A 26,543-nucleotide genomic window follows, 5' to 3' on the forward strand; every position below is an offset into this window, starting at 1 on the left:
TTTTGAGATTTTTTTTTGTATCAGTCCAGAATCTGTTTTCAAACAGCACTTCCCCAAATATCATCTCCCTCTTATTAGAAACCACCCTAAGAAGCTAAACAAGTATGTACAAGTATCCGGCAATTGTAATATGCAAGGAATGAGTGATGCCGGTATACCTCCCCCCAAGCTTAGGCTTTTGGCCTAAGTGGAGATCAACCCCAGCGAGGGTCAGGGTTCCACGCCGGTGGATCATACATGGTGTGGTCATAATAAGGTCCCTGTGCAGAAGAAAAGGGTGAAGGCTCCACATGCCCAGAATGTTGATGTGAAGAGCTCGCTACATCGGATGACAAGTCGAGGGGTTCCTCAGCCTCCTCCGTGCCGTCCCCTGCATGATGGCCATCCTCCTCTATGTATGCATCTAGTTCATCTTCCGTGACCGACCAATTTTCCCACTCTCATTTGAGAAGCTTCTCCCTTGACAGATCATCTTGTATAGACTCAAGAGCTCCCGTGGCAGTCCCCTAACCTTCTCGCACGATCTCCATTGTGGCACTCTAATTGCTGCACAAAAATCATCAAAGGGCAAGTTGACAATTTTATTATAAATTTTGTATCGAACCATGGGGTTAGGTTGGGACCAATTGAATTCAAAATCCTGCACCACTGACATGGTTAGTTTTGCATATTGGTAAGGTTCACCACCAACAAAACTTTCCAACCCTGCATTGGAAATCAGATTTTGAACATCTTGCAAGATTCCCGCACTCCTCATAAAATCAGTGCATGGGTAGTAGGAGGGGTATACTCCCTCTTCGCGGTGAATTCTCATAACTTGTTGCACCTCCAATTCTTGTTGGTTCAGTTGGTGCCTATTCCGCTCCATTTTCTGAAATTTTTCAACAAACATTATAAAAGTTGATTTGGAGACATATAAATGAGGGAAACTACTATAGGAACTTGGTAGAGTACTAAACATGCATCAAAACTAATTTTTACAACTTACAACAAGCATGCAAGCTCACTTAACATGTTACCTACATCAACAAAATACTCAAGATATACTCAACCAAACAAAATTCTATTTGGATAATCGGAGGAGTCACATACCGGAGAGCAAATGTGCCAAATTTCAGACAGAAATCTGGGCTGAGCAAAGAGATCGAAGAATCCCGAGCTCTTGAGCAAAAACGTGAGTGAGAGAAAATTGGTACGAGTTTTTTCGGGAGAGAGAGTAGAATGGAAGGAAGAGATGACTTAGTGGGGCAAGGAGGGCCCACACCACAGGGTGGCGCGCCCCCCTCCTTGGCCGCGCCGGCTCATGGGGGGCAGCCCTGGGGTGCCCCACTGGTCAGCCCTAGGCACTCCCAGGTTGCTCTTCGAAAAATAAGACCAACGGTATAATTTTTGTAAATTTTTGAAAACTTTGAAAAATGCACATTTTTGGGTGTTAAAATTATTATTACAGGGCAGAAAAAGATTTTTCAAACCTCTAAACAACTAAAGAACCTTGAAAAACAATTGGTACTACAGCAAGTAAAACAAGTGGAGAAAGAAACAAAGAAATGTTGTTTAGCTCCTCTATGCATATAAAATGTACTTGTTAACAAGGTTGATCAAGTCTTGCCACCAAATAAATTTTACATGACATAAGAAGAAATAAACCTCAAATCAATCATGTTACCTTGTATTGTATTGATATGGATCCAATCATAATATTTTGATATCCTTGTTTAGGCTCATATAGGACAATCAATAACTCCCATTTGATAGTTCTCACATTAGAAATTGTATTAACTCCACATACTTTATCAATCCTCTTGGGAAAATAAACAGTATGCTCCTTGTCATCAACATTGAAAGTAACTTTTCCTTTATTGCAATCAATAACAGCCCCTGCAGTGTTAAGAAAAGGTCTTCCAAGAACAATAGACATATTATCATCTTCAGGCATTTCCAACACAACAAAATCAGTTAATATTAAGCAATTATTAGTAACTTGAACAGGAACATCCTCACATATACCAACAGGAATAGCAGTAGATTTATCAGCCATTTGCAAATATATATCAGTTGGTATCAACTTATCTAAATAGAGTCTCTTGTAAAGAGAAAAAGGCATAACACTAACTCCTGCTCCCAAATCACATAGAGCAGTTCTAACATAATTATTCTTGATGGAACAAGGAATAGTCGGTATACCTAGGTCGCCCAGCTTCTTTGGAACTTTGCCATTGAAAGAGTAATTAGCAAGCATAGTGGAAATCTCTTCATTAGGAATTTTCCTTTTGTTAGAGACAATATCTTTCATATACTTTGAATAAGGAGGCAATTTAATAGCATCAGTCAAAGGGATTTGCAAGAACAAAGTTTTCATCCAATCACAAAATTTATTATAGTGTTCTTCTTCCTTTGATTTTAGTTTCTTAGCAGGAAAAGACATTTCTTTTGAACCCAAGGTTCTCTTTCATTACCATGTTTCTTAGAAATAAAATCTTCTTTAGTATACTTTTTATTTTTAGCACGCTTTTCAGGTTCATCTTCAACTTCTTCTTTATCAGAAGCATCATTCTTATCATTATCTTTATCATGTTCATTACCACTTTCAGTTTCAGCATCAGAAATAGAAATACTATTAGGATCATTAACAGGCTCAGAGGATTCTACAATAGCTTTATGTTTCTTCTTCTTTTTCTTAGAAGGAGCAGTAGTTTCAGTTCGTTGAGAATCTTGTTCAACTCTTTTGGGATGCCCCTCAGGATATAGAGGATCCTGAGTAGAAACACCGCCTCTAGTTATTACTTCATAAGCATGTTTTTCTTTAGAACTATTTTTTAACAAGTCATTTTGCACTTTAGTGAGTTGATCAATTTGAGTTTGAACCATATGAAAATGTTTAACAAGCATCTTAACATCATTGGAGGTTCTCTCCACAATATCATGCAATTTACTAATAGCTTGAGAATTTTCATTTAAATGATTCTCTACTCTTATATTAAAATTATCTTGCTTAACAATATAATTATCAAACTCATCTAAACATTGATCAGGAGGTTTTGAGTACGGAATATCTTCCCTACTAAAGCGTTGAAGAGAATGTACCTCAATCATGGATGAAGGGGGAGTTATCTTACATAAATCTTCTATGGGAGGTAAATTCTTCACATCTTCAGATTTAATACCTTTCTCCTTAAGAGATTTCTTGGCTTCCCTCATATCTTCATCATTTAATTTAATTAAACCCCTCTTCTTCAATATTGGCATCGGGGTTGGTTCAGATGTAGTCCAATCATCATGATTTCGGCCTATTCTAGCCAATAATTCTTCAGCTTCGTCTGGAGTTCTTTTCCTGAAAACACAACCAGCACAACTATCCAGGTATGCCCTAGACTCAATGGTTAGTCCACTATAAAATATATCAAGTAAATCATGCTTTTCCAAATCATGTCTAGGTCGAGCTCTGATAAGAGAACAGAACCTTTCCCAAGCTTCAGGCAATTTCTCTCCATCTTCCTGGTCAAAACTATAAATTTTCTGCAAAGCAATATGTTGAGCACTAGCAGGAAAGTATTTCCGAAAGAAAACATCAAGAAAACCACTTGGACTATCAATAGAATCAGGAGGCAAACTATTATACCAAGTTTTAGCATCATCCTTTAATGAGAAAGGAAAAATTTTAGCAACAAAATAAGTACGCTTCTTGATATCATCAGAAAACAAGCTACTCAGAGTAGACAGCTCAATCATGTGTTCTACAGCACTTTCTTTTTCAGTACCACAAAAAGGTGTTTTCTCAACAATAGATATATGAGATAGATCAAGAGAAAAATCATAATCCTTATCCTTAATGTTTATAGAAGATATGGCAAATTTAGGATCAGGAGACAGCTTATATCTAACAGTATGTTGTGCAAGAAGCTTTTTAATATTACTTGCATCAGTAGTAGCATTGCATTTAACAATAAAATCATCATCAAGTTCCACATAATCTTCATCAAGATCATCACTAGAGTATTCAGACTTAGGCGAATTAACAGGTGTAACAGTATTTTCATTAGGAATTTCAGTATTTTCAATTTGTCGAGACCTAGCAATTGTAGCATCTAGAAAAGATCCTAACGAACCACTATCATCAAGCACAGCAGAAGCATCATTAAAATTATAAGAGGAATTTTCAGATTCAGCAGAAGTACCAGCATGTGAAGCTTGTGGTGGTGAAACAAGTTGACTTATCACAGATGATGAATCAAGAGCAGCAGAGGTATTCAGAGTTGTACCTTTTTTTTAGTGGATGGTAATATGGCGACTTTAGTATCGCAAGGTTTACCCATGATGGAGAATTTGCAGCAAACAATATCAATCCAAGTGAACTTGCAAATAAAGCTATGCTCCCCGGCAACGGCGCCAGGAAATAGTCTTGATGACCCACAAGTATAGGGGATCGCAACAGTCTTCGAGGGAAGTAAAACCCAATTTATTGATTCGACACAAGGGAAGCCAAAGAATATTTGTAAGCCTTAACAGCGGAGTTGTCAATTTAGCTGCACCTGGAAACAGACTTGCTCACAAGAGTTTATCAGTAGCAACAGTTTTATAGCAGTAGCAGTAGTGAAATATCAGCAGCAGTGTAACAAAGACAGCAGTAGTGATTATAGTAAACAACAGGATTAAAATACTGTAGGCACAGGGATGGATGAACGGGCGCTGCATGGATGAGAGAACTCATGTAACAATCAAGGTAGGGCATTTGCAGATAGTAATAAAACAGTATCCAAGTACTAAACAACCATAGGCATGTGTTCCATATATAGTCGTACGTGCTCGCAATGAGAAACTTGCACAACATCTATTGTCCTACCAGCCGGTGGCAGCCGAGTCTCTAGGGAATCTACTGGTAATTAAGGTACTCCTTTTAATAGAGCACCGGAGCAAAGCATTAACACGCCGTGAACACATGTGATCCTCATATCACCGCCTCCCGCTCAGGTTGTCCCAATTTCTGTCACTTTGGGGCCTCGGGTTCCGGACAGCAATATGTGTATATAACTTGCAGGTAAGATCATAAAGCAATGAATATCATCATGAATTGATAACATGTTCAGATCTGAGATCATGGCACTCGGGCCCTAGTGACAAGCATTAAGCATAACAAGTTGCAACAATATCATAAAAGTACCAATTACGGATACTAGGCACTATGCCCTAACAATCTTATGCTATTACATGACCAATCTCATCCAATCCCTACCATCCCCTTCAGCCTACAGCGGGGAAATTACTCACACATGGATGGGGGAAACATGGCTGGTTGATGGAGAGGCGTCGGTGGTGATGATGGCGATGATCTCCTCCAATTCCCCGTCCCGTCGGAGTGCCAGAACGGAGTTTCTAGTCCCGAGACGGAGTTTCGCGATGGCGGCGGAGTTCTGGATGTCTTCTGGCAATTTCGTCTAACCCCCGTGCGTTTTTAGGTCGAAACTCTTAAGTAGTCCAGAGGGGAGCACCTGAGGCTGCCCGAGGCGTCGCCACCATAGGGCGGCGCGGCCCAGGGGCCCGCTGCGTCGCCTTGTGGGGTGGGCGCCTCGTGGCCCCCCTCCTTCTGGTCTTGTGGCTCCGTTAATCTTCTCTGAAAATAGGCCTATTGGAATTAATGCCGAGGATTTTCCTGAAAGTTGAGTCTCTGCACAAAAACGAGACACCAGGGCAATTCTGCTGAAAACAGCGTTAGTCCATGTTAGTTGTATCCAAAATACACAAATTAGAGGCAAAACAATAGCAAAAGTGTTCGGGAAAGTAGATACATTTTGGACGTATCAAGTTCCTTCATAGATCTGAAAGTATGTGAATGTCGTCCGCACTAACAGTTGTTCCTTGTGGATTGTAGCGCTACCCGAGGCACCGTCAGTACGTTGGCACGCCGATCACGAACTACGTTCAGATGAAGACGATCTTCACGTCCCAGTTTGTGTGCAAGGGGCAGCTGTTTCAACCTAACTTGTTGGTCAGGGCTATCGACTTCATTGCAGACAACGAAGTAGAGTATGCCGAGTACCGTAAGCTGCAGCCACCGAAGAGGAGGAGCTGGCTTAGGACCTGGCTTCGCAACCAGTTTCCTGCTTAGTGCTTCTACTTCCTTCGTCATGATCTGCTGATTTTGGGAGGTGATCTCGTATCCCTCCGTTAGCTAGGACTTGCTACAACCTGATCCCCGATCTGTAACATTGAACTTGTTCGAGGCGGTATTATACTAACCCCTCGTGATGAAACTGTGATGCATCATGAAGTATAGTTGCTTCGCTCGTGATAAATCGCCCACTAAGTAGTTGATGTGTATTACCAGCACCTTTTGTGATGAACTGAGTCTAATGTGTGTTGTTATTCAGTACTAGGTAACCTCACCACTCTAAAGGAAGAGGTTACCACAGCAGGCAGCTATCTGCAACCAAATAGGCTGTGTGTTGCACGACCAGGGAACAAAGTAGTGGAAACATGCAACCAAACAATGGGGCATGGCTTCCCTCTCCGGCGCAGAAAAGGTCGCCCAGGCTACCAAACGACCCGCGTTTTATGGCCCATGGCCCGTCCGCGACGCGCAGGGATACCCATCTCGCTAGCGCAGTGGTGCAAGAAATCCATGTAGGCTACCAAATGCGCCCTAAGTGAGGTGATGAGCATCGTTTCCCTACTAATTTAGGACCTCCATGGTCCAAACAAATTTCGTAGGAATTTTGATAGATTATGCACCGTACGGTGCTTTCTTACGAAGCTTGTTTGGTACGTAGAGTTTAAAAGTAGTATAAAACTATTCCCTATGGTCCATTTCGCATACAGTTTCGGAAAAAGTTCTTAATTGATGTAGTCTCATGCATGTTTCTTCCTTTGTTTCCATGACGACAACTAGGCTAGTACACCCATATCCTTCATGTCGCAACCGAACTAACATCTATCATACATTAATACAGCCAGCATAAACTCAGGATTCATGATGGAGAGGCCCGGAAGTTACTAGTCCTTCTGTTGCCTACAAACATTTCCAAAAAATGTACTTCCTCGGTTCCGTGGAACATGTCGAACCTGTTTAAATCTAGATATATTTAGACACTAAATAGTAATAGATACGTGAAAAAAATTAGAATTGCGTGGCAATTGAGCAGTCCTGTCAGACAATGAGTTCACTTACGCTACATGATCATCTAGCTAGAGGCTATAGCATGAATCGAAACCAGAGTATCGATCAGCTGGCAACCTGCTCACGCCAAATCTTTTCGTTAGCAGGCAGCAACACCCATATTCCTGTGCATTATAACTATTCCGCATCGAGAACTGATACCAGCTGCTTGAGTTTCGTGTACGTATAGTTCCATCTAACCCAGAACGCTCGTAGCTAGGTACCACGATCTGTCGATCTTGGTCGACATCCACGTACGATCCAAGATCTTTACTCATTCCTTACCGTCCTCAATCCAGTTAATAATCTCTTAATACAGGGGATTCCAGGCACGCCGTCGCTCGTCTTGGATGACGTCTTCCGTTCCGTCCATATGATTGATACACACCAGGCCGGGCGCGAGGGAGGGAAAAAGAGAACAGCGCAACTGTGTGATTCTGCTTATGTACGTTACGTGTCTTTTGCACGTAGTTTTCTGCTTTCCAGTGACGTGCAGCATCCAGTTCTCCACGGAAATTATACCAACGTCCTACCTTTGGGGTCTCTCATATGTGACCAAACCAAGCAGGAATGTCTTCTCGCTTTGTGAACCTTAAGTCTTGACGAAAAATCACCAAGGAGGAAGGATTATCGAGGCGGTAAATCTTGATTTCTACCCGATGTTTTCGCATGCACATATGCAAAAAGCTTCTAAGAATTTTCGCCAAAAAGATTGGCCAAATTTTTATGGAAACTTTGCTCATCGATCAGTGGGGCAGAAGAAAACGTTCGAAAAGTTTTCATTTCATAAGAGGATTCTTCAGAAACTAATAAAGATCATGCATGCACGGGCATGGCACGGAGAATATAATGGAATCAAGATAGTATCTTCCGTTTTCCTCGAATCATTTCGTGTAGTATGATTTCTCGGTCAAAACCGAGCTAAGAGCAAGGAGAAGGAACTAATCTTGGACAGATAGGCAAGGCGGTAAAATACAGCTCATAACCTGCACAAAAATAGCTATCTTGGACATTCCACTTCTTCTTCCTTCCCTTGAACGCTTTGCCGATTCCAGTTATAACCGAGGGCATATCTGTCCTTGACCATGGGACATGTGTCCCAATTAAGTAACTAGGACGGCCTAATTGTCCTAATCTCTTGTTGAAATCCACTTCTTGTTACATTTCCGTATCTCATGGCCTATAATTAGCCTCAACTCCTAGTGCCTGATCTTCCTGTTCCTGGCCTTATAAATAGAAGCCGTTGCCATTTGCTTGGTCTGCCAGCTTCTCACATCGTTTCCTATCTTCCTCTTCCGTCTCCCTCTGCAGTTTCCTCGTCGATACCAGAAGGAGACCATTTGTTGAAGCAAAAAAAGTATATATTGTTCACGATCGTCGTCGCCGGGGTTTCGAATCGACGACGCCATGCTCGATGACGATCAGTCCTTCCACGTATGTAAATCTCCTTGCCATAACTTACGCTCAGTTCTGAGAAATTATTTGCTGGTTTCAGTTTTGTATGCATGGTTTGATCCACCTCCTTGTGCCTTCCTGCCCATGCGCATGCTATGCTGTTGATCAGGATTCCATTCAAATGGGAATTGGCAATGATGTGATGATCTTTTGCTAGACCAACATTTATGTACATGGTGCAATAATTGTTTAGGTGGCTATCAAACCAAAGCCAAAAGTAGGCACGGGATCCAAAAGAAAATCTTTCAGCTTTTGGACCAGGCCCCTTGCAGTACAAAGGGAATCGATGCCTCGACTTGATAGTTTTTGCTTCCTGATCTCGTTAACCTTTATATCCCATTGCACGCGCCGCGGAGAATTTCATCAAATTCTCTAATCCTTAACAGTAACATTCCCCGGCATACGGCATACGGCATACGGACCTATACTTCCACTGTTCTATCCATCTTCATGGACGCAGAATTGAGCTCTACTTTTCCAAATAGTACAACAGTGCGCAGTTTGATTCCCTTGCAAAGACAGACTATAAAAGGAAATGTGTTTGATCTTGTAGGTTGTAGGATACATTTTTGTTCTTGTTGATTCCCTCATCGATAATTATGGTGGCTCATAGCATTTGCATTCTACAGGCGTGTAAACACGTACCTGTCGCTTTGTTCATCAGAGATACAAGTCTGAAATACGAGGTGTTGGTTTTTCTTTGCAGGATGGCATCTCGAGCCCCATAGCAGCGCACATCCTCGACTTCTGCGACGATGGCAGTGGCGGCGGCGACCTATTCGCGGCGGTGAACGCTTCCTCCGACGTGTTCGCCGCCTCCTCGGAGGACGCCTCGTCGTCATCCACCACCGCCACGCCTCCCCTCTGCAGCCACGGTGGCGACAACATGTCGTCGTCAGGCGCGGCCACGGCCGCGGCCAACGCCTTTTCTCCCTTGCAGTCCCTGGACTCCACCCTCTCGGCGCTCCTCGAGGACGACCAGCCGCCCGGACCCGACGCCGAGCTCCTCCTCCCCATAGACTACGCGTTTGGTGCGGACGAGACCCAGCGGGAGCAGCAACAGTTTAGTCAAATGGTGCTTTCGGCGGCGGCCGCGGCAGAGCACCACCGGCCGGCGCTGCAGACGCAGATGAGCAGCACGGCGTCCGACCTCATGCAGCTCGCCTCGGGATACACCGACGAGTGCTTCGCCGCGGCGTTGGCCGGAGAGTACATGGGGCTGGACGATACCGCCCTGTGCCAGCAGCAGCAGCCTGGTGGTGCGATGCTCCCGTCGGCACTGGGTGACGCGGCGACGCAGGGGTGCTACGCGGCGACGCAGGGAGGTTTCTTCGGCGGCAGCGGCTGTGCCGGCACGGTGATGTCGATGATGCTGGGGATGGAGGAGATCGGCGAGTACCAGAGGATGATGGAGGGCGCTGGCGCGCTGGTAGACGCCGACGCCTCAGCACAGATGGCATTCCCTGCCGCCTCGGAGATGCAGGTAGAAATCCAGCATTTCAGTTCAGACGCCGAGAATCAAATCACGCGCGCGTACGTACGTACATAAAAAACAAACAGAGCATGATCGATCGTTTCGCGGTGCATAGATGGGAAGCGGGAGCACCGGGCAGCTGCCGGCGTCGGCGTCGGCGGCGGGGGCAGAGAGCTCGAGCCTGGAGGACACCAGCTTCAAGGCCGCCCGCCTCTCCGTCGAGGAGAGGAAGGAGAAGATCCACCGGTACATCAAGAAGAGGAACGAGCGCAACTTCAGCAAGAAGATCAAGGTGACACAACGATCCAGACACTCTTAACAAAATCAATCAAAAAGCCTCCATGAATCCATGATCTCAGACACTGACATTCTCGATCGGGGAAACAATTCTGCAGTATGCGTGCAGAAAAACCTTGGCGGACAGCAGGCCACGCGTCCGCGGGAGATTCGCCAAGAACGACGAGTACTGCGAATCATCAAGGGCGATCGGATCACAGAATCACGACGAGTACGATCAGATGGTAAGCGTAAATCAAATCAACTCCCTCTGATACGAGTTCACCAATCGATCCCTCGAGCTGTACCGTGACTTCTTGTTTTGATTTCAGATTGGCGTGAAGGGAGAAGACATGCTTGACCCTGAGGCGCTGGCGCACATCACCGGGATGAGCTCCTACATGTACAACCACACCGTGGAGTCGTGGATATAACTGATCACACAACAGAAGATCGTTAATTTCTTCCCCTCCTATTTTGCATGTGCAGATCTTAACAGCATGTTTTAACTAAATTTTGTGGCGTGAAATAATTTTGTAGCTTTCGAAGGGCTGAGTTGAATTTACCATGTAGAGTCGATCGGCCGTCTGTTGTGTCAGACAATTCTGCTTTTCACTTGTTGCAGTTGCACTTCATTCTTTCAGGTGAATGCATGTGAGGTTTTTAGAGTTTGCAGAGGAGTTAATAGAAACACAGATTTGATCATATGTTTTAAATTGAACTCAAAATCTTTTGTGAAGATTTGTTCTTCATCCACAGCCAACTAGACAGCTCAAGAAATGACATTTAGAAAACGAAATGCTTAGTATACAAGCTTCGGGGGAACTGCATTTACCACTTGAAGCACGGCAATCCCATGGTGGACCATGTGACCTTCGCCTCCACCTCAAGCATCCCTCCAATCACAATTGCCTCCTCACTGCTTCCGTACTTCTTCCCTTTGAAAGAAAGCTCATGGGTCGTCACTGTCCCCTGCACTTCCCTCTTATTGGCATCTTGATGACGAAATTCACATTCAGGATCATCTTCTGTGCTGACATCCAAGAGTAACTTCAGCTTACTAGCCAACTCCACAGCCACCACTGATGAATCGATAATCAGTAGTGGCAGCCCGTCTTCCTTTGATGGTGTCCCTTGTGAGAAAATAGAACTATCATACAGCACAATGCCATTCGGAAAACGGCTGGTAAAGGCAGTCACCACCTTCAGATTATTACAGCCTTTTTCGGTTCTTTTAATCTGAACATCAATACAAGCCTCCACGCCACGTGTCAAACTCGCAAAATGTATATCCACTGGGCCAAGTGAACCGTATATTCGCACATCACGCACCTCATGGTAAAACCTATCCAGATGGATGAACTCAAAGCAACCATCCATGAGTTCAACATCCCCTTGTGCGCAATCACTATCATTCATTTTGACCTTGATACTATATTCAATTAGTACATCAAATTCTGTAGATATCCCCCGAGCTGGGCTTATCAAAGGTATATTAGCTGAATCCTGCTTCAACAAAGAAAATTAAACTTGACAATAAAATGTACAATGAAAGACATTTGCAACACTGATACTAAAAACAACTGCTGTAAAAAGGAGCCTAGGGGCTATACAGTTTAAAGTTCAACCAGTTCCTTCTAAATAATCGGAGAAGTAGAGCAGTGTGCATACTAGGCAAGTGGGCATTTGATTTCTTGGAAACTAGCATATGTCAACCTTTCGAATTAACATCTCTCCACTTGAATGGCCAGTCGAAGGGGAGCCACGTCAAGCCTCCTCAGCCCCACGGTAATTTTGTACCATATGAGTTCTGACCAACAAATGAGTGTCGCGGAGATGCACATGCTGCTTTGGATGTGCGGCCATACAAGAAAGGACCAGATTAGAAACGAGGTAATTCGTGATAGGCTAGGGGTGGCACCGATCGATGAGAAGCTAGTCCAACACCGACTAAGGTGGTTTGGGCATATCCAGCGGAGGCCTCTAGAAGCTCCCGTTAACAGTGGAACTCTAAAGAGTATGGAGGAGACTAGAAGGGGTAGAGGACGACCAAAGTTGACGTGGACGGATGCGATAAAAAGAGACCCGAGGGATTGGAATGTACCTAAAGTCTTGGCTCTTGATAGGACTGCATGGAGATCAGCGATCCATGTGCCGGAACCTTAGTCACTCGCTTCTTTTCTCTTTCCTTTTTTTTTTCCTTCTTTCTTCTTTTTTTTTGTCCCTGTTTTGGTTCACTTTTCTGTTGGGTTTCATATCTAGCCTACCCCAACTTGATTGGGAAAAAGGCTTTGATGTTGTTGTTTGTTGTTGTTGTATGAGTTCTGACCAACATCTCTGGTTTGTGTATCAACCTTTGGACACCGGTCTCGTTTTTGAGTATGTAAAGGATGGCCAGAGTGGGGTGTCTCAGCCTCCATGAGCACAGATGAAGGAGAGGATGGTCAAGTGATTGAGTTGTTTTCCTTTATTTTGTTGAGAATCAACTGATTGAGATCTAGCACTGCCGCCGACCACCACATTCGCTCCTCCCTATTTCTCCCCACGTACTTCCCATCGATAGTCGCTGGGAAGCCTCCACGAGCTCGTCCACCTGCTGACCTGCCGTTCTGAGCGATCCGACCTGAACTGGGATTGGCGGCCAGGGAGGTGGCGAGGTGCAGCAGACTCACGCGTACGCTGTTGAGCAAGGGGGGTTGCCAGAGTGTAGGGTGCCATAGGGGAAGGCCTCCGAAGGTTGGCCACTTCCATGAGGAAGTTTCTCAGACCCATTTCTGCAAGGCCATCTTAGCACCTGGGTTGGATTTGCTTCCCATCCCACCTAGGCACCATCCCAAGGACCATCGTTCTGAAGACAAACACCAGATGCAGCTGGATGGTGGGACTGAAGGATGTCAATGGGGGGTTGTCATGGACCAAGGGTGGCCAAGCTTTGCCATTGCTCACAGATCGAGATCAGCTACTTCTTGACCTTCAAGGTCCTGGGCCAGATGTTTACATGGTCACCATCTTTGACTAGGTGGTCATGAAGTGCAAGAGCACGAGCCAGCCCTTGCCATGATCGATGAGGAGGGTTTATGTCTTCTGGTTCTGGTGATTTAGTGATGATGAACTTTAATAATCTATGCTCGTTAGTACGTATGTGTGTGGGGTGAACAACTACTATTGCTATTATGACTATGTTTTTATCTGCTAGCTAATACTTTAGTCCTTTTACTGCTTGGTTAACTGCTATCTATTTAGTGTTGCCGCTACTTTAGAGTTGTGCACAAATGGACTGGTAACCTGGCCACTCGAAGAAGAGGTTACCACAGAGTTAACCAAACAGCTGTCTTCCGTTTTTGCCTACATGCATAAAACGGGCTGCATATAAGGTGACTCAAAGCCTGCAAATCCCCAAGTTAAACAACACTCCACCAGGACAAGTATCCACATGATACAATTTTTCCTGTACCATTCTGGTAATACAAATGTCTGATGTTTGTTTGAGTATGTGATGAGTTTAATTCAAGGTAATGTTGTTTTTGATCCTGAGATTTGCAACAACGTTTCTTTGGTAGAGTCAGTACATAGGTTTGTTCCTAGCTATCTGTCTATCTCATGCATGTGACCAGTTCTCTGAATCACTTTTGTGTAAATTGTCCTCATTCATGATTAACAAATCAAGAGCACCAATAGAACGAACCTGAAGCTTCTACATGTATTTGCAGTTAAATCATTTTTCGCTCAGTGTAATTGAGAGCCTTTTCCTGTATGAATGATTCTGAATATTGGCTTCTTTCTTGTGAGCCTTTTGGTTAGGCGACGAACTCACTGCAGTGTTATGACCGGCCTGGTCTACCGCCGGAGGGGGCCCACTAGCCCAACCGGCCAGGCTTAGTTAGGGGCTTAGCCCAGTTAGCAGATTAGGGTTTCACAGTTCTCTTATAAATACAAGATGTAATAGACTAAATCGAGGAAGCAATAATCAATATCATTATTGCCGACTCCCAGAGGAGTCGGCCTTCTTCCGTCCGCGCCGCCCCAAACCCTAGCCGCCGCCTTCCCACGCGCCCGCGACGGCGCCCTGCCGCCGGCGCCACCTCTCTTCCTCTCGTTCGCAGCACTTCCACCCCTACAATCTACGCCCTCGTCCCGGTAGAACCCTCGTTTCTACCAATTTGGTATCAGAGCCCTCTACGATCATGTCTTCGAGCCAGCCCACCGCTGCCACCACCGCCGCCTCCGAGACGCCGCCAGCCTCCTCCGCCGCCGCGCAACTGCCGCCGCCCTCCACGGGCGCCGCGGCGCTCGGCAGATGTCGCCGGCGCCGCCCTCCTCTCGCAGCAAGAGCTTTCGACGGCCATCCGCGACCTCGCCACCGTCGTCCAGGGCATCCGCCTGTACCTCATCGGTACGCAGGGGATGACTACGCCGCCCCTGTCGCCACCCCTCGCCGCCTACCCGGCCGCGCCGACAGCCCTACCCGGCCAGGGCGCGCCTGCTCCACCCCCGGCCTCACCGCCGCCGCCGCCGCCGTGGGCGTCCCGGCAGCCGGTCCCCGGCACGGGCCCCGCCTCGCTGCCCCGTGGTGTGCCCATCCAGCGGGTCCGATTCCCGCCGTCGCCCTCCCGACTCCCGGCGTGGGTGACCGCGACGGAGCCCCCGCCCGTCTACTCGGCCGCACCGGCGCCGTCCCCTGTCTACACCACCGCCGGGGACCCTCCGCGCCCGTCCTTCCCGGACCCGCCGCCCGCCCGCTTCGCCGAGCCTTCCGCTGGTCGCGCGGCGTACCCCGCCCAGGGCGCCACCGGCCTCGCTCCCCCACGCTACGCCAAGCTGGAATTCGCCACGTACGATGGCGTCGAGGACCCCCTCAACTGTCTCAACCAGTGCGAGCAGTTCTTCCGGGGACAGCGTACCCTAGCTTCGGACCGGACGTGGCTCGCCTCGTACCACCTCCGCGGCGCCGCCCAGACGTGGTACTACTCCCTGGAGCAGGACGTGGGTGGCATGCCTCCATGGGACCGGTTCCGGGAGCTCTGCCTTCTCCGCTTCGGCCCTCCAATCCGCGGCAGCCGCTTGGCGGAACTTGGGCGTTTGGCGTTCACCACCACGGTGCAGGACTTCGCCGACCGCTTCCAGGCTCTCGCATGCCATGCGCCCGGCGTGACGGGTCAACAGCGCGCCGAGCTCTTCATTGGCGGCCTCCCGGACCACATCCGCGTGGATGTCGAGCTACAGGCCCCGCGGGACCTCCAGACGGCGATGCACTACGCGCGCGCTTATGAGCGTCGCGCCCAGGCGGTTCAGCAGACGCCCCTGGCCCGCGGCACCCGCGCCGCCCGACCTCCTCCTCCGGCCGCGGCTGCCACCCGCCCTGCCCCACCGGGACCGACCGGCCCCGCCCCCGCGGCTACACGCACGTTCCGCCGCCTCACCCCGGCGGAGCAGCTCGAACGCCGCCGCCTGGGACTCTGCTTCAACTGCGACGACCCATACACGCCCGGTCACGTGTGCCCTCGCCTCTTCTACCTGGAGACAGTCGACGTGGAGGAGGGCGACCCGACGACCGGGCCGGTTGCCGCGGCGTCCGAGACGGCTGGGCCGACCGACGTGGCTGCCACGGCCTTCGTCGTGTCCCTACACGCGCTCGCCGGCATCCGCCATGAGCGGACGATGCTGCTTCCGGTCACTATCCAGGGCGAGCCTCTGGTGGCGCTACTGGACACGGGGTCTACGCATAACTTTCTCCCCGCCGCCACTATGCGCCGCCTCGCGCTACAGCCGACAGGTGGGGATACCCTCCGCGTGACCGTGGCCAACGGTGACCGCCTCCACTGCCATGGGGTGGTCCAGCACGTCCCCCTTACCATCGGCGATGAGCACTTCGTCATCATGTGCGCCGGCATCGACTTGGGCTGCTTCGACTTCATCCTTGGCGTCGACTTTCTGCGGACGCTCGGTCCCATCCTTTGGGACTTCGACGCCCTGACGATGACCTTCTGGAGCCAGGGACGCCACATTCGCTGGGAGAGTCTCGGGGGCACCTCCCCCGTGCCGCAGCTCCAGCTCGTCTCTGGGACCGACGACGCCGAGCACCCCCTCCTGACGCACCTCCTGCAGCAGCACGGCGACATCTTCGAGGAGCCGCAGGGCCTGCCGCCCCCACGAGCGCGTGACCATCGCATCCACTTGCTCCCGGGGTCGGCACCAGTGGCGGTGCGCCCATACCGCTACCCCCAGCTGCAGAAGGACGAGCTGGAGCGCCAGTGCGCGCTCATGTTGGCGGCGGGCATCATCAGGATCTCCACGTCCCTGTTCTCCGCGCCGTGCTGTTGGTGCGCTAGTCGGATGGCACGTGGCGCTTCTGCATTGACTACCGCGCCCTCAACGCCCTCACGCTCAAGGACAAGTTCCCGATTCCGGTGGTCGACGAGCTGTTTGACGAGCTCCACGGCGCACGGTTCTTCACCAAGCTCGACCTCCGCTCAGGCTATCATCAGGTGCGCATGCACCCGGAGGACATCGCCAAGACGGCGTTCCGGACACACCATGGCCACTTCGAGTTCGTGGTGATGCCTTTCGGCCTCACCAACGCGCCCGCGACCTTCCAGGCCCTGATGAATGATGTCCTTCGCCCATACTTACGCCGTTTTGTGCTGGTTTTTTTCGATGATATTTTGATCTACAGCGCATCATGGGCGGAGCACCTGCAGCATGTCGCCATCGTCTTCAACGAGCTTCGAGCGCATCAACTTCACCTCAAGCGCTCGAAGTGCTCGTTTGCGACGACTTCGGTGGCCTATCTCTGTCACGTCATCTCCGCCGACGGGGTGGCGATGGATGCGGACAAGGTGGCGGCGGTCGCCGCCTGACCGACGCCGCGTTCACCACGCGCCCTCCGTGGGTTCCTGGGCCTCGCCGGCTACTACCGGAAGTTCATCCGGGATTTTGGCCTCATCGCCTCGCCACTCACGCGCCTGCTGCGGCACGAGGCCTTCGCTTGGGATGACGAGGCTACCGCTGCTTTCGAGGCCCTCAAGGGGGCCCTGACGACGGGCCCCATCCTCCAGATGCCGGACTTCGACAAGCCGTTCATCGTCGACTGCGACGCCTCCGGGGTGGGGTTCGGTGCCGTCCTTCACCAGGGTGACGGGCCGCTCGCCTACTTCAGCCGGCCGTTTGCTGCACGCCACCTCAAGCTTGCGGCGTACGAGCAGGAACTCATTGGCTTGGTTCATGCCGTCCACCACTGGCGTCCCTACCTATGGGGGCGCTCGTTCCACGTACGTACGGACCACTACAGCCTTAAGTTCCTCTTGGACCAGCGGCTGTCGACGGTGCCCCAGCACCAGTGGATCAGCAAGCTGTTTGGCTTCGACTTCACGGTGGAGTATCGTCCGGGGCGTCTCAACACGGTGGCCGACGCCTTGTCCCGCCGCGACGCCGATCCCGACGCCACTGAGGGAGCCTCGGACAAACGCCTGCTCTGCATCCGCTCGGGGCCCTCCTTCGTCCTCTTCGACCGCATCCGCCAGGCGACGGTGTCCGCGCCGGATGCCCAGCGTCTGCGGCAGCAGCTCGACGCGGGCGAGCTGGACGACCCTTGGCGCGTCATCGACGACCTTCTCCTCCACGGGCGCCGCGTGTTCGTTCCCGACCACGATGACCTCCGCCACCAGGTGCTGCTCTTGGCGCATTCCGCCGGTCATGAGGTTGTCCAGAAGACCCTCCACCGTCTGCGCGCGGACTTCTACATCCCTGGCGATCGGGCCATGGTCCAGGATTGGGTGCGTTCGTGTGAGACGTGCCAGCGCAACAAGACGGAGACTTTGCGCCCAGCTGGCGTCTTGCAGCCGCTTGACGTTCCTTCGCAGGTGTGGGCCGACATCTCCATGGACTTCATCGAGGGCCTTCCGAGGGTGGGCGGCAAGTCTGTCATCCTCACGGTGGTTGACCGCTTCTCCAAGTACGCCCACTTCATCGCGCTTGGCCATCCCTACACGGCATCGTCCGTGGCCCGCGCCTTCTTCGACGGTATCGTCCGCCTACACGGGTTTCCCTCGTCCATCGTATGTGACCGAGATCCGGTGTTCACGGGGCACGTGTGGCGGGACCTCTTCCGCATGGCTGGAGTCCAACTCCGGTTCAGCACGGCGTTCCATCCTCAGACGAACGGCCAGTCCGAGGTGGTCAATAAGGTGATCGCCATGTATTTGCGCTGTGTTACAGGTGATCGTCCTCGCGCTTGGGTGGATTGGCTTGCATGGGCAGAGTACTGCTACAACACCTCCTACCACTCCGCCCTGCGCGCTACGCCATTCGAGGTGGTCTACGGTCGGCCACCACCACCTATTCTACCGGTGGATCCAGCGACGGCGCGGACGGAGGCAGCTGGCGAGCTCATCCGCGCCCGCGACGAGATGCTAGCCGAGGTGCGGCAGCGTCTTGTCCAAGCTCAGCAGGTCGCCAAGCACTACTATGACGGGCGCCACCGCGAGGTTGAGTACGCGGTGGGTGACTGGGTGTGGCTTCGCCTGTTGCACCACTCTCATCAGTCCCTCGACCCGCGTGCCAAGCGCAAACTTGGTCCGCGCTATGCGGGGCCCTTCATCATCGTCGAGCGGATTGGGACCATGGCGTACAGACTTCAGTTGCCTGAGGGGGCCCGCATTCACGACGTCTTCCACGTGGGACTGCTGAAGCCCTATCGCGGTGCCCCGCCGGTGGCCACTCCACCACTTCCGCCGACGGCCGAGGGTCGCTGCCCAGCCCGGCCAAGGTGCTCCGCGCTCAGCTACGTCGTGATGTTTGGCACTTGTTGGTGCAGTGGGAGGGCCTTTCCGAGGAGGAGGCGACTTGGGAGCCCCGCGAGGAGTTCCAGCAGCATTACCCAGACTACCAGCTCGAGGACGAGCTGTTTGCGCAGGCGGGGAGAGATGTTATGACTGGCCTGGTCTACCGCCGGAGGGGGCCCACTAGCCCAACCGGCCAGGCTTAGTTAGGGGCTTAGCCCAGTTAGCAGATTAGGGTTTCGCAGTTCTCTTATAAATACAAGATGTAATAGACTAAATCGAGGAAGCAATAATCAATATCATTATTGCCGACTCCCAGAGGAGTCGGCCTTCTTCCGTCCGCGCCGCCCCAAACCCTAGCCACCGCCTTCCCACGCGCCCGCGACGGCGCCCTGCCGCCGGCGCCGCCTCTCTTCCTCTCGCTCGCAGCACTTCCACCCCTACAATCTACGCCCTCGTCCCGGTAGAACCCTCGTTTCTACCATGCAGCTTGTGCATTCATCTTAATTTGGTCATCTTTGGTAGCAGCTACAATGATTGATCCACGTATCATTAGAGTATTTGTACTAGGTATTTCAGTGGGGAGAGGAGTTGTTTTTTCTCTATTGAACTGTTCATATACATACATCACATCTTCTAAGACAAGGGCAGCAAACTCAACTACATGCTTGGAATCTTTCCATTTTGTTTTCTTTCTACTTTAAGCAAGAGGGTAATCTGACCATGTTATCTTGTTTGGCCCACTAGCCTTTTAGATGCACATTTATCCTAATAAATTCAGTTTCTCGCAGAAATAATGCAAAGCTCTCCTATTCCTATATCAGCATATAAATCAGCGATATGGCTGGAATTTTTCAGTCAAGGCACACAGGTAACAGTTTAAGGAAAAATGAAGTACTCATCCAGTTCTCATGCTTTGTTCAATCGATATGAGTAGCTAATAATTTGGCCCATCATTGTAAGTTGCATTAGTATTTGATAGATATTCATCAATTCACCTCTAATTTTATAGTCTTGTCATGCTAACAATTGGTTAATTATGTTCATGTGTCTGCTACATATATCAAAGTAAATAGACCATGGAACTTAAGACAACAAAACATATGAATTCTGAATATAAAGGGAAAATTGTCTGCCTGATATGTGCGGGAAGAGAAATATCTATACCTAATAATAAAAGCGCCCGACTGTTGTGCTCCAGGCTCTCTAGGCTGGCCATGCTCTGCATCGGCGAGCTCTGCACCTGCTCTAGCGGGGACAGGTTACCAAAGTCGGCGGCGCTGGCACCTGGGAGAAAGCCTAGCCCAGCCAGCATGTCTGTGATACTGCACGGGATCAGCGACATCCGAGAGAGCCATAGGTTGCTCTGCCTCTCCTCTATGTCGCCGGCTTCAAACCGTCCAGCTTCTGCGGGCAGGGTATCAGATGGCACTAGTGTGCACCTACCTCTACCTGCGGGATGATTTGGGTCCTATCTATGGGAGGGAAGTGTTCGTCCATCATTGCTGCTAACACCGATGCTTTCTTTCGAGAGAAACAGTACAGGTGGCCCAGCACTGTTACTGTTTTAGCAATGACAGTCTGCCTTGGCATTAATGGTCCATGTGACCACATCCATTATTGGCACTCACCTTAGGCTTCGAGTGGTGTGTTGAATTGAGAGTGTTAGTGATGGTGCACAATCAATTAGAATATCAGATCTTCTCTTTTGTACTTGATGTGGTTCATTGCTTGACTAAATGATTTAATAGCATTATTTTATCATAAAGGTTTAATATGCGGTGTGTCCTAATTTATGAATAATTATAGATAAATATACTATCTCGTGGAATTCAAATTGTTTTTATAACTGGCATGTTGCTCTGAGGCTCTGAGCATATATGTTCCAAATCTTTTGCATGTTATCATCCCATGAAAGGAATAAGAAAAAAATAACAGAAGTGAGACGATAAATCTGCACACGTTAACAAGTTCCAAGTTTATATGTGAGGTTATCTTTCAATATGTCTCATACGAATGCATATGTATTTTTTATTCCTTCCATTGTCCAGGCGTTCTACTGAGTCTTGGTCATTTTCAAAATTCTTATAATTTCAAATATTCCAGTTTACAGTATCATGGACAGTAGACAAGTCTGGAATGATATTGTTGCATTAAATTGGATTCTAATTCTTATATAGATTTCCACATGAATTAGATGTTCTTGTGTGAACATGCTTAAAAGCATTTGATGTACACCACACAAAGTTCTATTCAGGAAAGCCATTTTATGGTTAATTTGTTCGGCAGTGGCAACGCATAAATAGATCCAAGCTTTCTACGAAGGAGGTGCATCAATTCTTCGGAATTATTTATTGGATGAGATAGATGTACTTATTCCATTTAGAATATCCTCTCTCCTTGGAAATATTTTGCAATTCCTTTATGAACTATTTTCATGTTGTTGTTTCACTACTTAGTTGGGCCTTTACCATCTGTTATCCACAGCCTATTATTTGCATGCGTCCTGATGTAGTATATAAAAGTCTTTGTTAGTGCAGAAATGTGCATGCTTATAATTTTGGAAGAGGACAGGATTCATTGTGTGCGAGCATATTACTTCGTTTCTAATTATCTAAAAATAATATTTGCAGGTGATGTAGTTTGAATGTTTTCCACCAGCAGACTGGAGTCAAAGTTAAATCTTGATAAATAATGGATAGATGCTTTACAGGCCCCTAATTTCGTAACAATGCTGCTGAATCCAACTAAGGAAGAGAAGCACTGTCTGCCGTAGCTAAGATATTTAGGGTCCTTCGCCCTAATAATCATGTGGATGCTGCTGAACATCGAAGTTGGACAAAGAGCTCTTCATGTGAACTCTACAAAGGAGGAATGATGCACAATGATGCCTGGTCATCTTTTTTTTAGATGAACATAAAAACTTGCATCTCGATATAATTGCAGCTCAGGTGTTCCTTGCTATGTGACGAGGAATCACCTCAGCAATGCCTATGTATTGTAGACTAGGGTTTTGGGAGAGAGCGACGATGGAGATTCCGGGAGCGAGATTAGGCACACGACGTACCCAGCTTCGGGTCCCCTCGGTGGAGGATCCCTACGTGCTGCTAGCAATCCAATATATGATCATAGATATGTTTACAGGGTGCCGCCATAGGCGGAGCTATGTTGTCGATATTCTGTCTATCTGTTGTCCTCTCTATTTCGGGTGCCCAGGCTAGCTTTATATATGCAACCAGCCTAGGGTTTTACAAGAGTCCTAGTCGACTACTTCTTCGGGTTGCCTTGTTGGGCCTTCTCCATATTGGGTCTTCTCCATATTGGGCCGAGCCAGGTATACTAATAATGGTTACCCGAAGGGTATGCCCATGTCAGTAGCCCCCGAGTTTATAGGGAAGTCAAAGACTTGCGTAGAAACTCCAAGCATAACCATCTCCGAAGTCTAAGAAAATACAAGGCGAGGTCCATGTCGAAGATCATGTGTAGCGTAGATGATGTCTCTAAATTATTTTCTATCGGGTGCGCGGCAGCGCTCCCGATGGGAGTAGCCCCCGAGTCTATGGGCAAGTGCTTGCACTTGGGCATAGACTCAAGTTGTACTACTCGATGACGAACTTAACTATATTTCTGGAGGACTTGATGAAATCCATGGGCTCCCGATGGGAGTAGGCTCCACTCGAGTCGTAGAATCGAGTTGAGTCTACAAACCTTGATTGTCATAAATGCTGTCGAAGTTATTTTCTATCGGGTGTGCGACCAGCGCTCCCGATGGGAGTAGCCCCCGAGGCTACAGCCAAGTGTTTGCACTTGGGTGTAGGCTCAACTTGCTTTTAATCGACACCATAATTTTTCCTCTTTCTTGTATCTTAACTGGAGGGTGAACAATACTCTTGATAAGAGTAGCCCCCGAGCCTATGGGCAGGTGCTTTTAAAAGACAACTAACATCTTTCTAATGAATTTTTAAGATATAGTGAACAAATACTAAAACAACATAAGACAATGTTGAATAGGAAAACAACAAACTTCAGAAGTTTATGAATAGCCACAAGAAACATAAAGTGAATAATTTTTTTCCCAAACAAGATCAAATCAACTAACCGGAAAAATCTCATAGGCGTTCTCCCGTGATCGGTTAAATACGTAGTTCCGCAGGTGATCAACGTCATCTCGGACAGCCACGAATCCATATACACTCATTGGCTTACCATTTGAGAACTCCCCAGAAAATTTCATTGAGAAGAACTGAAGAACCCCTGATTCAAGATATTCTTCCGCGCCCGGATCCGAATAACGTTTGCTCCTCACAGACGCTGAGTAAGAGAATATCAAAAGGAACAAATGTTCATGAGGGTGGTTGAACTGTTTGGACATATTTCTAAGAAAATTTAAAAAGATGGTAGTATGAAGCATTACTGGGATTGGTGTTTCTCATCCGATAAACTCTGTACCACCAGTAGAACCGGCTAGGATAAGGAGAACGTGGCAGTATTTCAAAATAATCGAATTTCTCCATGTCACTGAGTGTGCAGTTGACCTCTTCAATCTTTTTTTTGTAATCATCATCGTCCTTTTTATATTTAGCTGCATTCTTTAAAGCACATTCTGGGGGGAAAATAAAGTATAACAATAAGTAGGAGGTAAGAACAGGCTTGATAAGTAGGAGGTAAAGAATGCTTGGGGAACGGTTATCACTGCCATGCTTTGGAGCATTTGGTTATCAAGAAACAAAAAGGTGTTTGATGACATAGATCTACCGGCTAACCTGGTAGCAAGACAAGGGCTAGATTTCTGCAAACTTTGGGCTCTTAGAGCAAGGAATGAAGAAAAATCTGAGATCCAAAAATGGATTTCGGATTGGTCTTTGTTATTTTCATCCTAGACTCTTTTTTCTTCGGGAACCTCCTGTCGGCTCCTCCTTTTCTTTGCATGGTTGTAAGACTATGAGCTGCCTTAGCTCACTGACAAGTTTTTCTATAAAATGGTATGAGGTAGGGGGCAACCCCCTTCCGATGTTGGTTCAAAAAAAAAAAAAAGAACAGGCTTGATATAACAAATTAGCTCGGCTGGGTGTCTTCTTCAAAGAATAATACCTACTTCTGCATGTCCTACTGATTATCGGATTCTGATAATTGTTTAATGCTTATGAGCCACAGAAAACCCTAGATTTAGAAGTGTAACAATTTACGTGATATATCCGAAAACAAAACATTGCAAGTTTTACCTATTGGCTATCATTTGGTATTACCCCACATTACAGAGACAGTAAATCTTCAAAATATAACTCCATCACAAACAATCTTGACAAGCATGCAAACAATGGAAACCTTCAAAACAGCAACTTGTTGAAAAACTTGGACAGATGATTAGAGAGCTAACTCCAATCGCAGAGGCTTACCGAGAAAAACTCTGTTGTATTCAGTCACTTTCGCTGTTTCCCAATCTCTTTGAGGTACACCAAGGATAACATCCCAAAGTATTTCATCTGCAATTCTGTCTTCTTCGTCTAGTGATGATGGGGACAACGTAAGATAATTATGATATACAACAGCCTTTAAGAAAATTATGATCTAGATACAAGTATGATATATACATAAAACAGGTTGTACTCTTCTACGCCTATCAAAAAAATACCCCAGACCTTGTTAGCCATCTGATGAACTGTACATAGGGCCTAAGATTCAAACAACATTCCTTTTCTTAATCTGTACTAAAACACATGTATAATTCCTCCAGATATGGGTACTGATAGACTTCAGATCTGCTGCAGAATTATTTGTGCTACCGCTACTCCACCAAGGTACAAGTTGTTCAGCACTTTGGTAAAATTCAAATCGTGTTAACACCATCACTAGATTAATACACAGAAAACGAGTGTATCAAGTTTTTCCCTGTTCCGCAATGCAGTTTAAAGTGCTACATACAGAGCATATACCATAATGACAAAATCACTTATAAGTTATAGCCACAGATTGCAGAGGCTGGGAATTGCTCCCTCCTTTCCCAAAAACAAAACCTCCTACCTGACCTTTTATTACTAGTAAAACCAAATGAGCTAAGGCAGCTCAAGTTTTACATGCAATAAATAGAGGACTGAACCCACATTAGGTTCAGCAAAAAAAAAACAAAACAGAAAAGAACTACATCAGTCCCGCCATTCAGATACCCATAGATGGAGTGCCGATTTTTCATCTGTTACGCAGAGTTATTATCTATAGTTCAAACAACACGACCCGGAAAGGAAAGAGAACAGTTTGCAACATGCGAGTTGAGGATCGAATTAACCTGAATCAGGCTCATCCGACACGCGGTCGAAGATGCGTTTGTCAAGCTCTATCACCGGCAGCTTGCGCAACATGTCTTCCAGATGGGAATTGCTAGAGGCCCCTTCCCGCTCCATCAGAACGAAAACCTAGTTAGCAGCGCTACGTGAGAGGATGGGAGAACGGGCTAGGGTTTCGATTAGAAGGGGCTTGGGTTTTTTTTTTACAATCAATACGACATATATTCATAGCAACAAATAGTACACCAACGATTACAAAATAAAATCTAAAAGATAGTAACAAATATTCGAGGTCTTCAATTTCTTTCTTCTTCCAGAAACCTGTAGATACCGATGAAAGTTCTCCCATAATTTTTTGAGCCGCAATGCTAAGGTTGGGTCCACGCACGCAACCATTAAAGCAGTCATACAATATCGGCAAGAGTACCAACACCAGTATGTCAGGGAATAATAACCGACTTGCTTTGTCGTCGTCGATGGAGAGCCGAGAGTACGAATCACCATTGTCGAGGACGTAGCAGTCGGAACAAAAACTACGAGGATAATCCTCGTGGCAACAACGACAAAAGATCCAAAATCGATCTGGCGAAGCAAGATTCGAAGGCCCATACCTAGAAAATTGTGATTGTTCAACACCACCATTGACACCGTGAAAAAGTTCTTGTCTCCGAACGAAAGGCCGAAGATCACTTATTGCAGACGATGTCATCTCCATTAAGGGGAAACCAACGAGAAGACGGCTACCAAAATCCTAACATAATTTAATGAAAACAATACTTTTATTCAAAACTCCACGCATAGATCGGGTTCCCCACTCCTCCCAACGCGGGGCTTGGTTTAGATTTGAAGGAAAGGGGAATTTCATCTCAAAAGAAAAAGAAAAAAGGGAATTTTGTTCTCGTTACCGCTTCCGTTTTGAAGGGCCTGATTTCATGGGCCAAATTTGATGCTCCCGGTAGAAGGCTGTAACATCCCAAAAATTACAAAACAAAGAAAATGAATTTCCCTTTTTCCAAATTTTGGAACCAATAAAAACTTTTATTAAATTTAGTTGGATATATAGTGATCTTGCTTAATTCTTGTGATATTGCCATGAATGCTTGTTACAATATTTTGAAATGATCTTAAAC

At 47.6% G+C, this 26,543-nt stretch overlaps 2 protein-coding genes across 2 annotated transcripts; one reads left to right on the forward strand and one right to left on the reverse strand.

Moving 5' to 3' along the window:
- Positions 1–8,398: 8,398 nt before the first annotated feature.
- LOC127299642 (uncharacterized) lies at positions 8,399–11,062 on the forward strand. Its single transcript, XM_051329650.2, has 5 exons — positions 8,399–8,584; positions 9,312–10,088; positions 10,195–10,371; positions 10,475–10,600; positions 10,688–11,062. Exons 1-5 carry the CDS (start codon positions 8,558–8,560, stop codon positions 10,787–10,789), a joined length of 1,209 nt encoding a protein of 402 aa, XP_051185610.1. The 5' UTR covers positions 8,399–8,557; the 3' UTR covers positions 10,790–11,062.
- Positions 11,063–11,081: 19 nt separating this feature from the next.
- Positions 11,082–25,604, reverse strand: LOC139839086 (uncharacterized). The gene is made up of 5 exons (XM_071829135.1): positions 25,416–25,604; positions 24,529–24,636; positions 23,547–23,735; positions 23,232–23,443; positions 11,082–11,861 (listed from the first exon to the last, which is right to left on the reverse strand). Exons 1-5 carry the CDS (start codon positions 25,528–25,530, stop codon positions 11,187–11,189), a joined length of 1,299 nt encoding a protein of 432 aa, XP_071685236.1. The 5' UTR covers positions 25,531–25,604; the 3' UTR covers positions 11,082–11,186.
- Positions 25,605–26,543: the final 939 nt, after the last annotated feature.

Source organism: Lolium perenne, chromosome 1, assembly GCF_019359855.2.
Source record: "Lolium perenne isolate Kyuss_39 chromosome 1, Kyuss_2.0, whole genome shotgun sequence".
Classification (NCBI taxonomy): domain Eukaryota; kingdom Viridiplantae; phylum Streptophyta; class Magnoliopsida; order Poales; family Poaceae; genus Lolium; species Lolium perenne.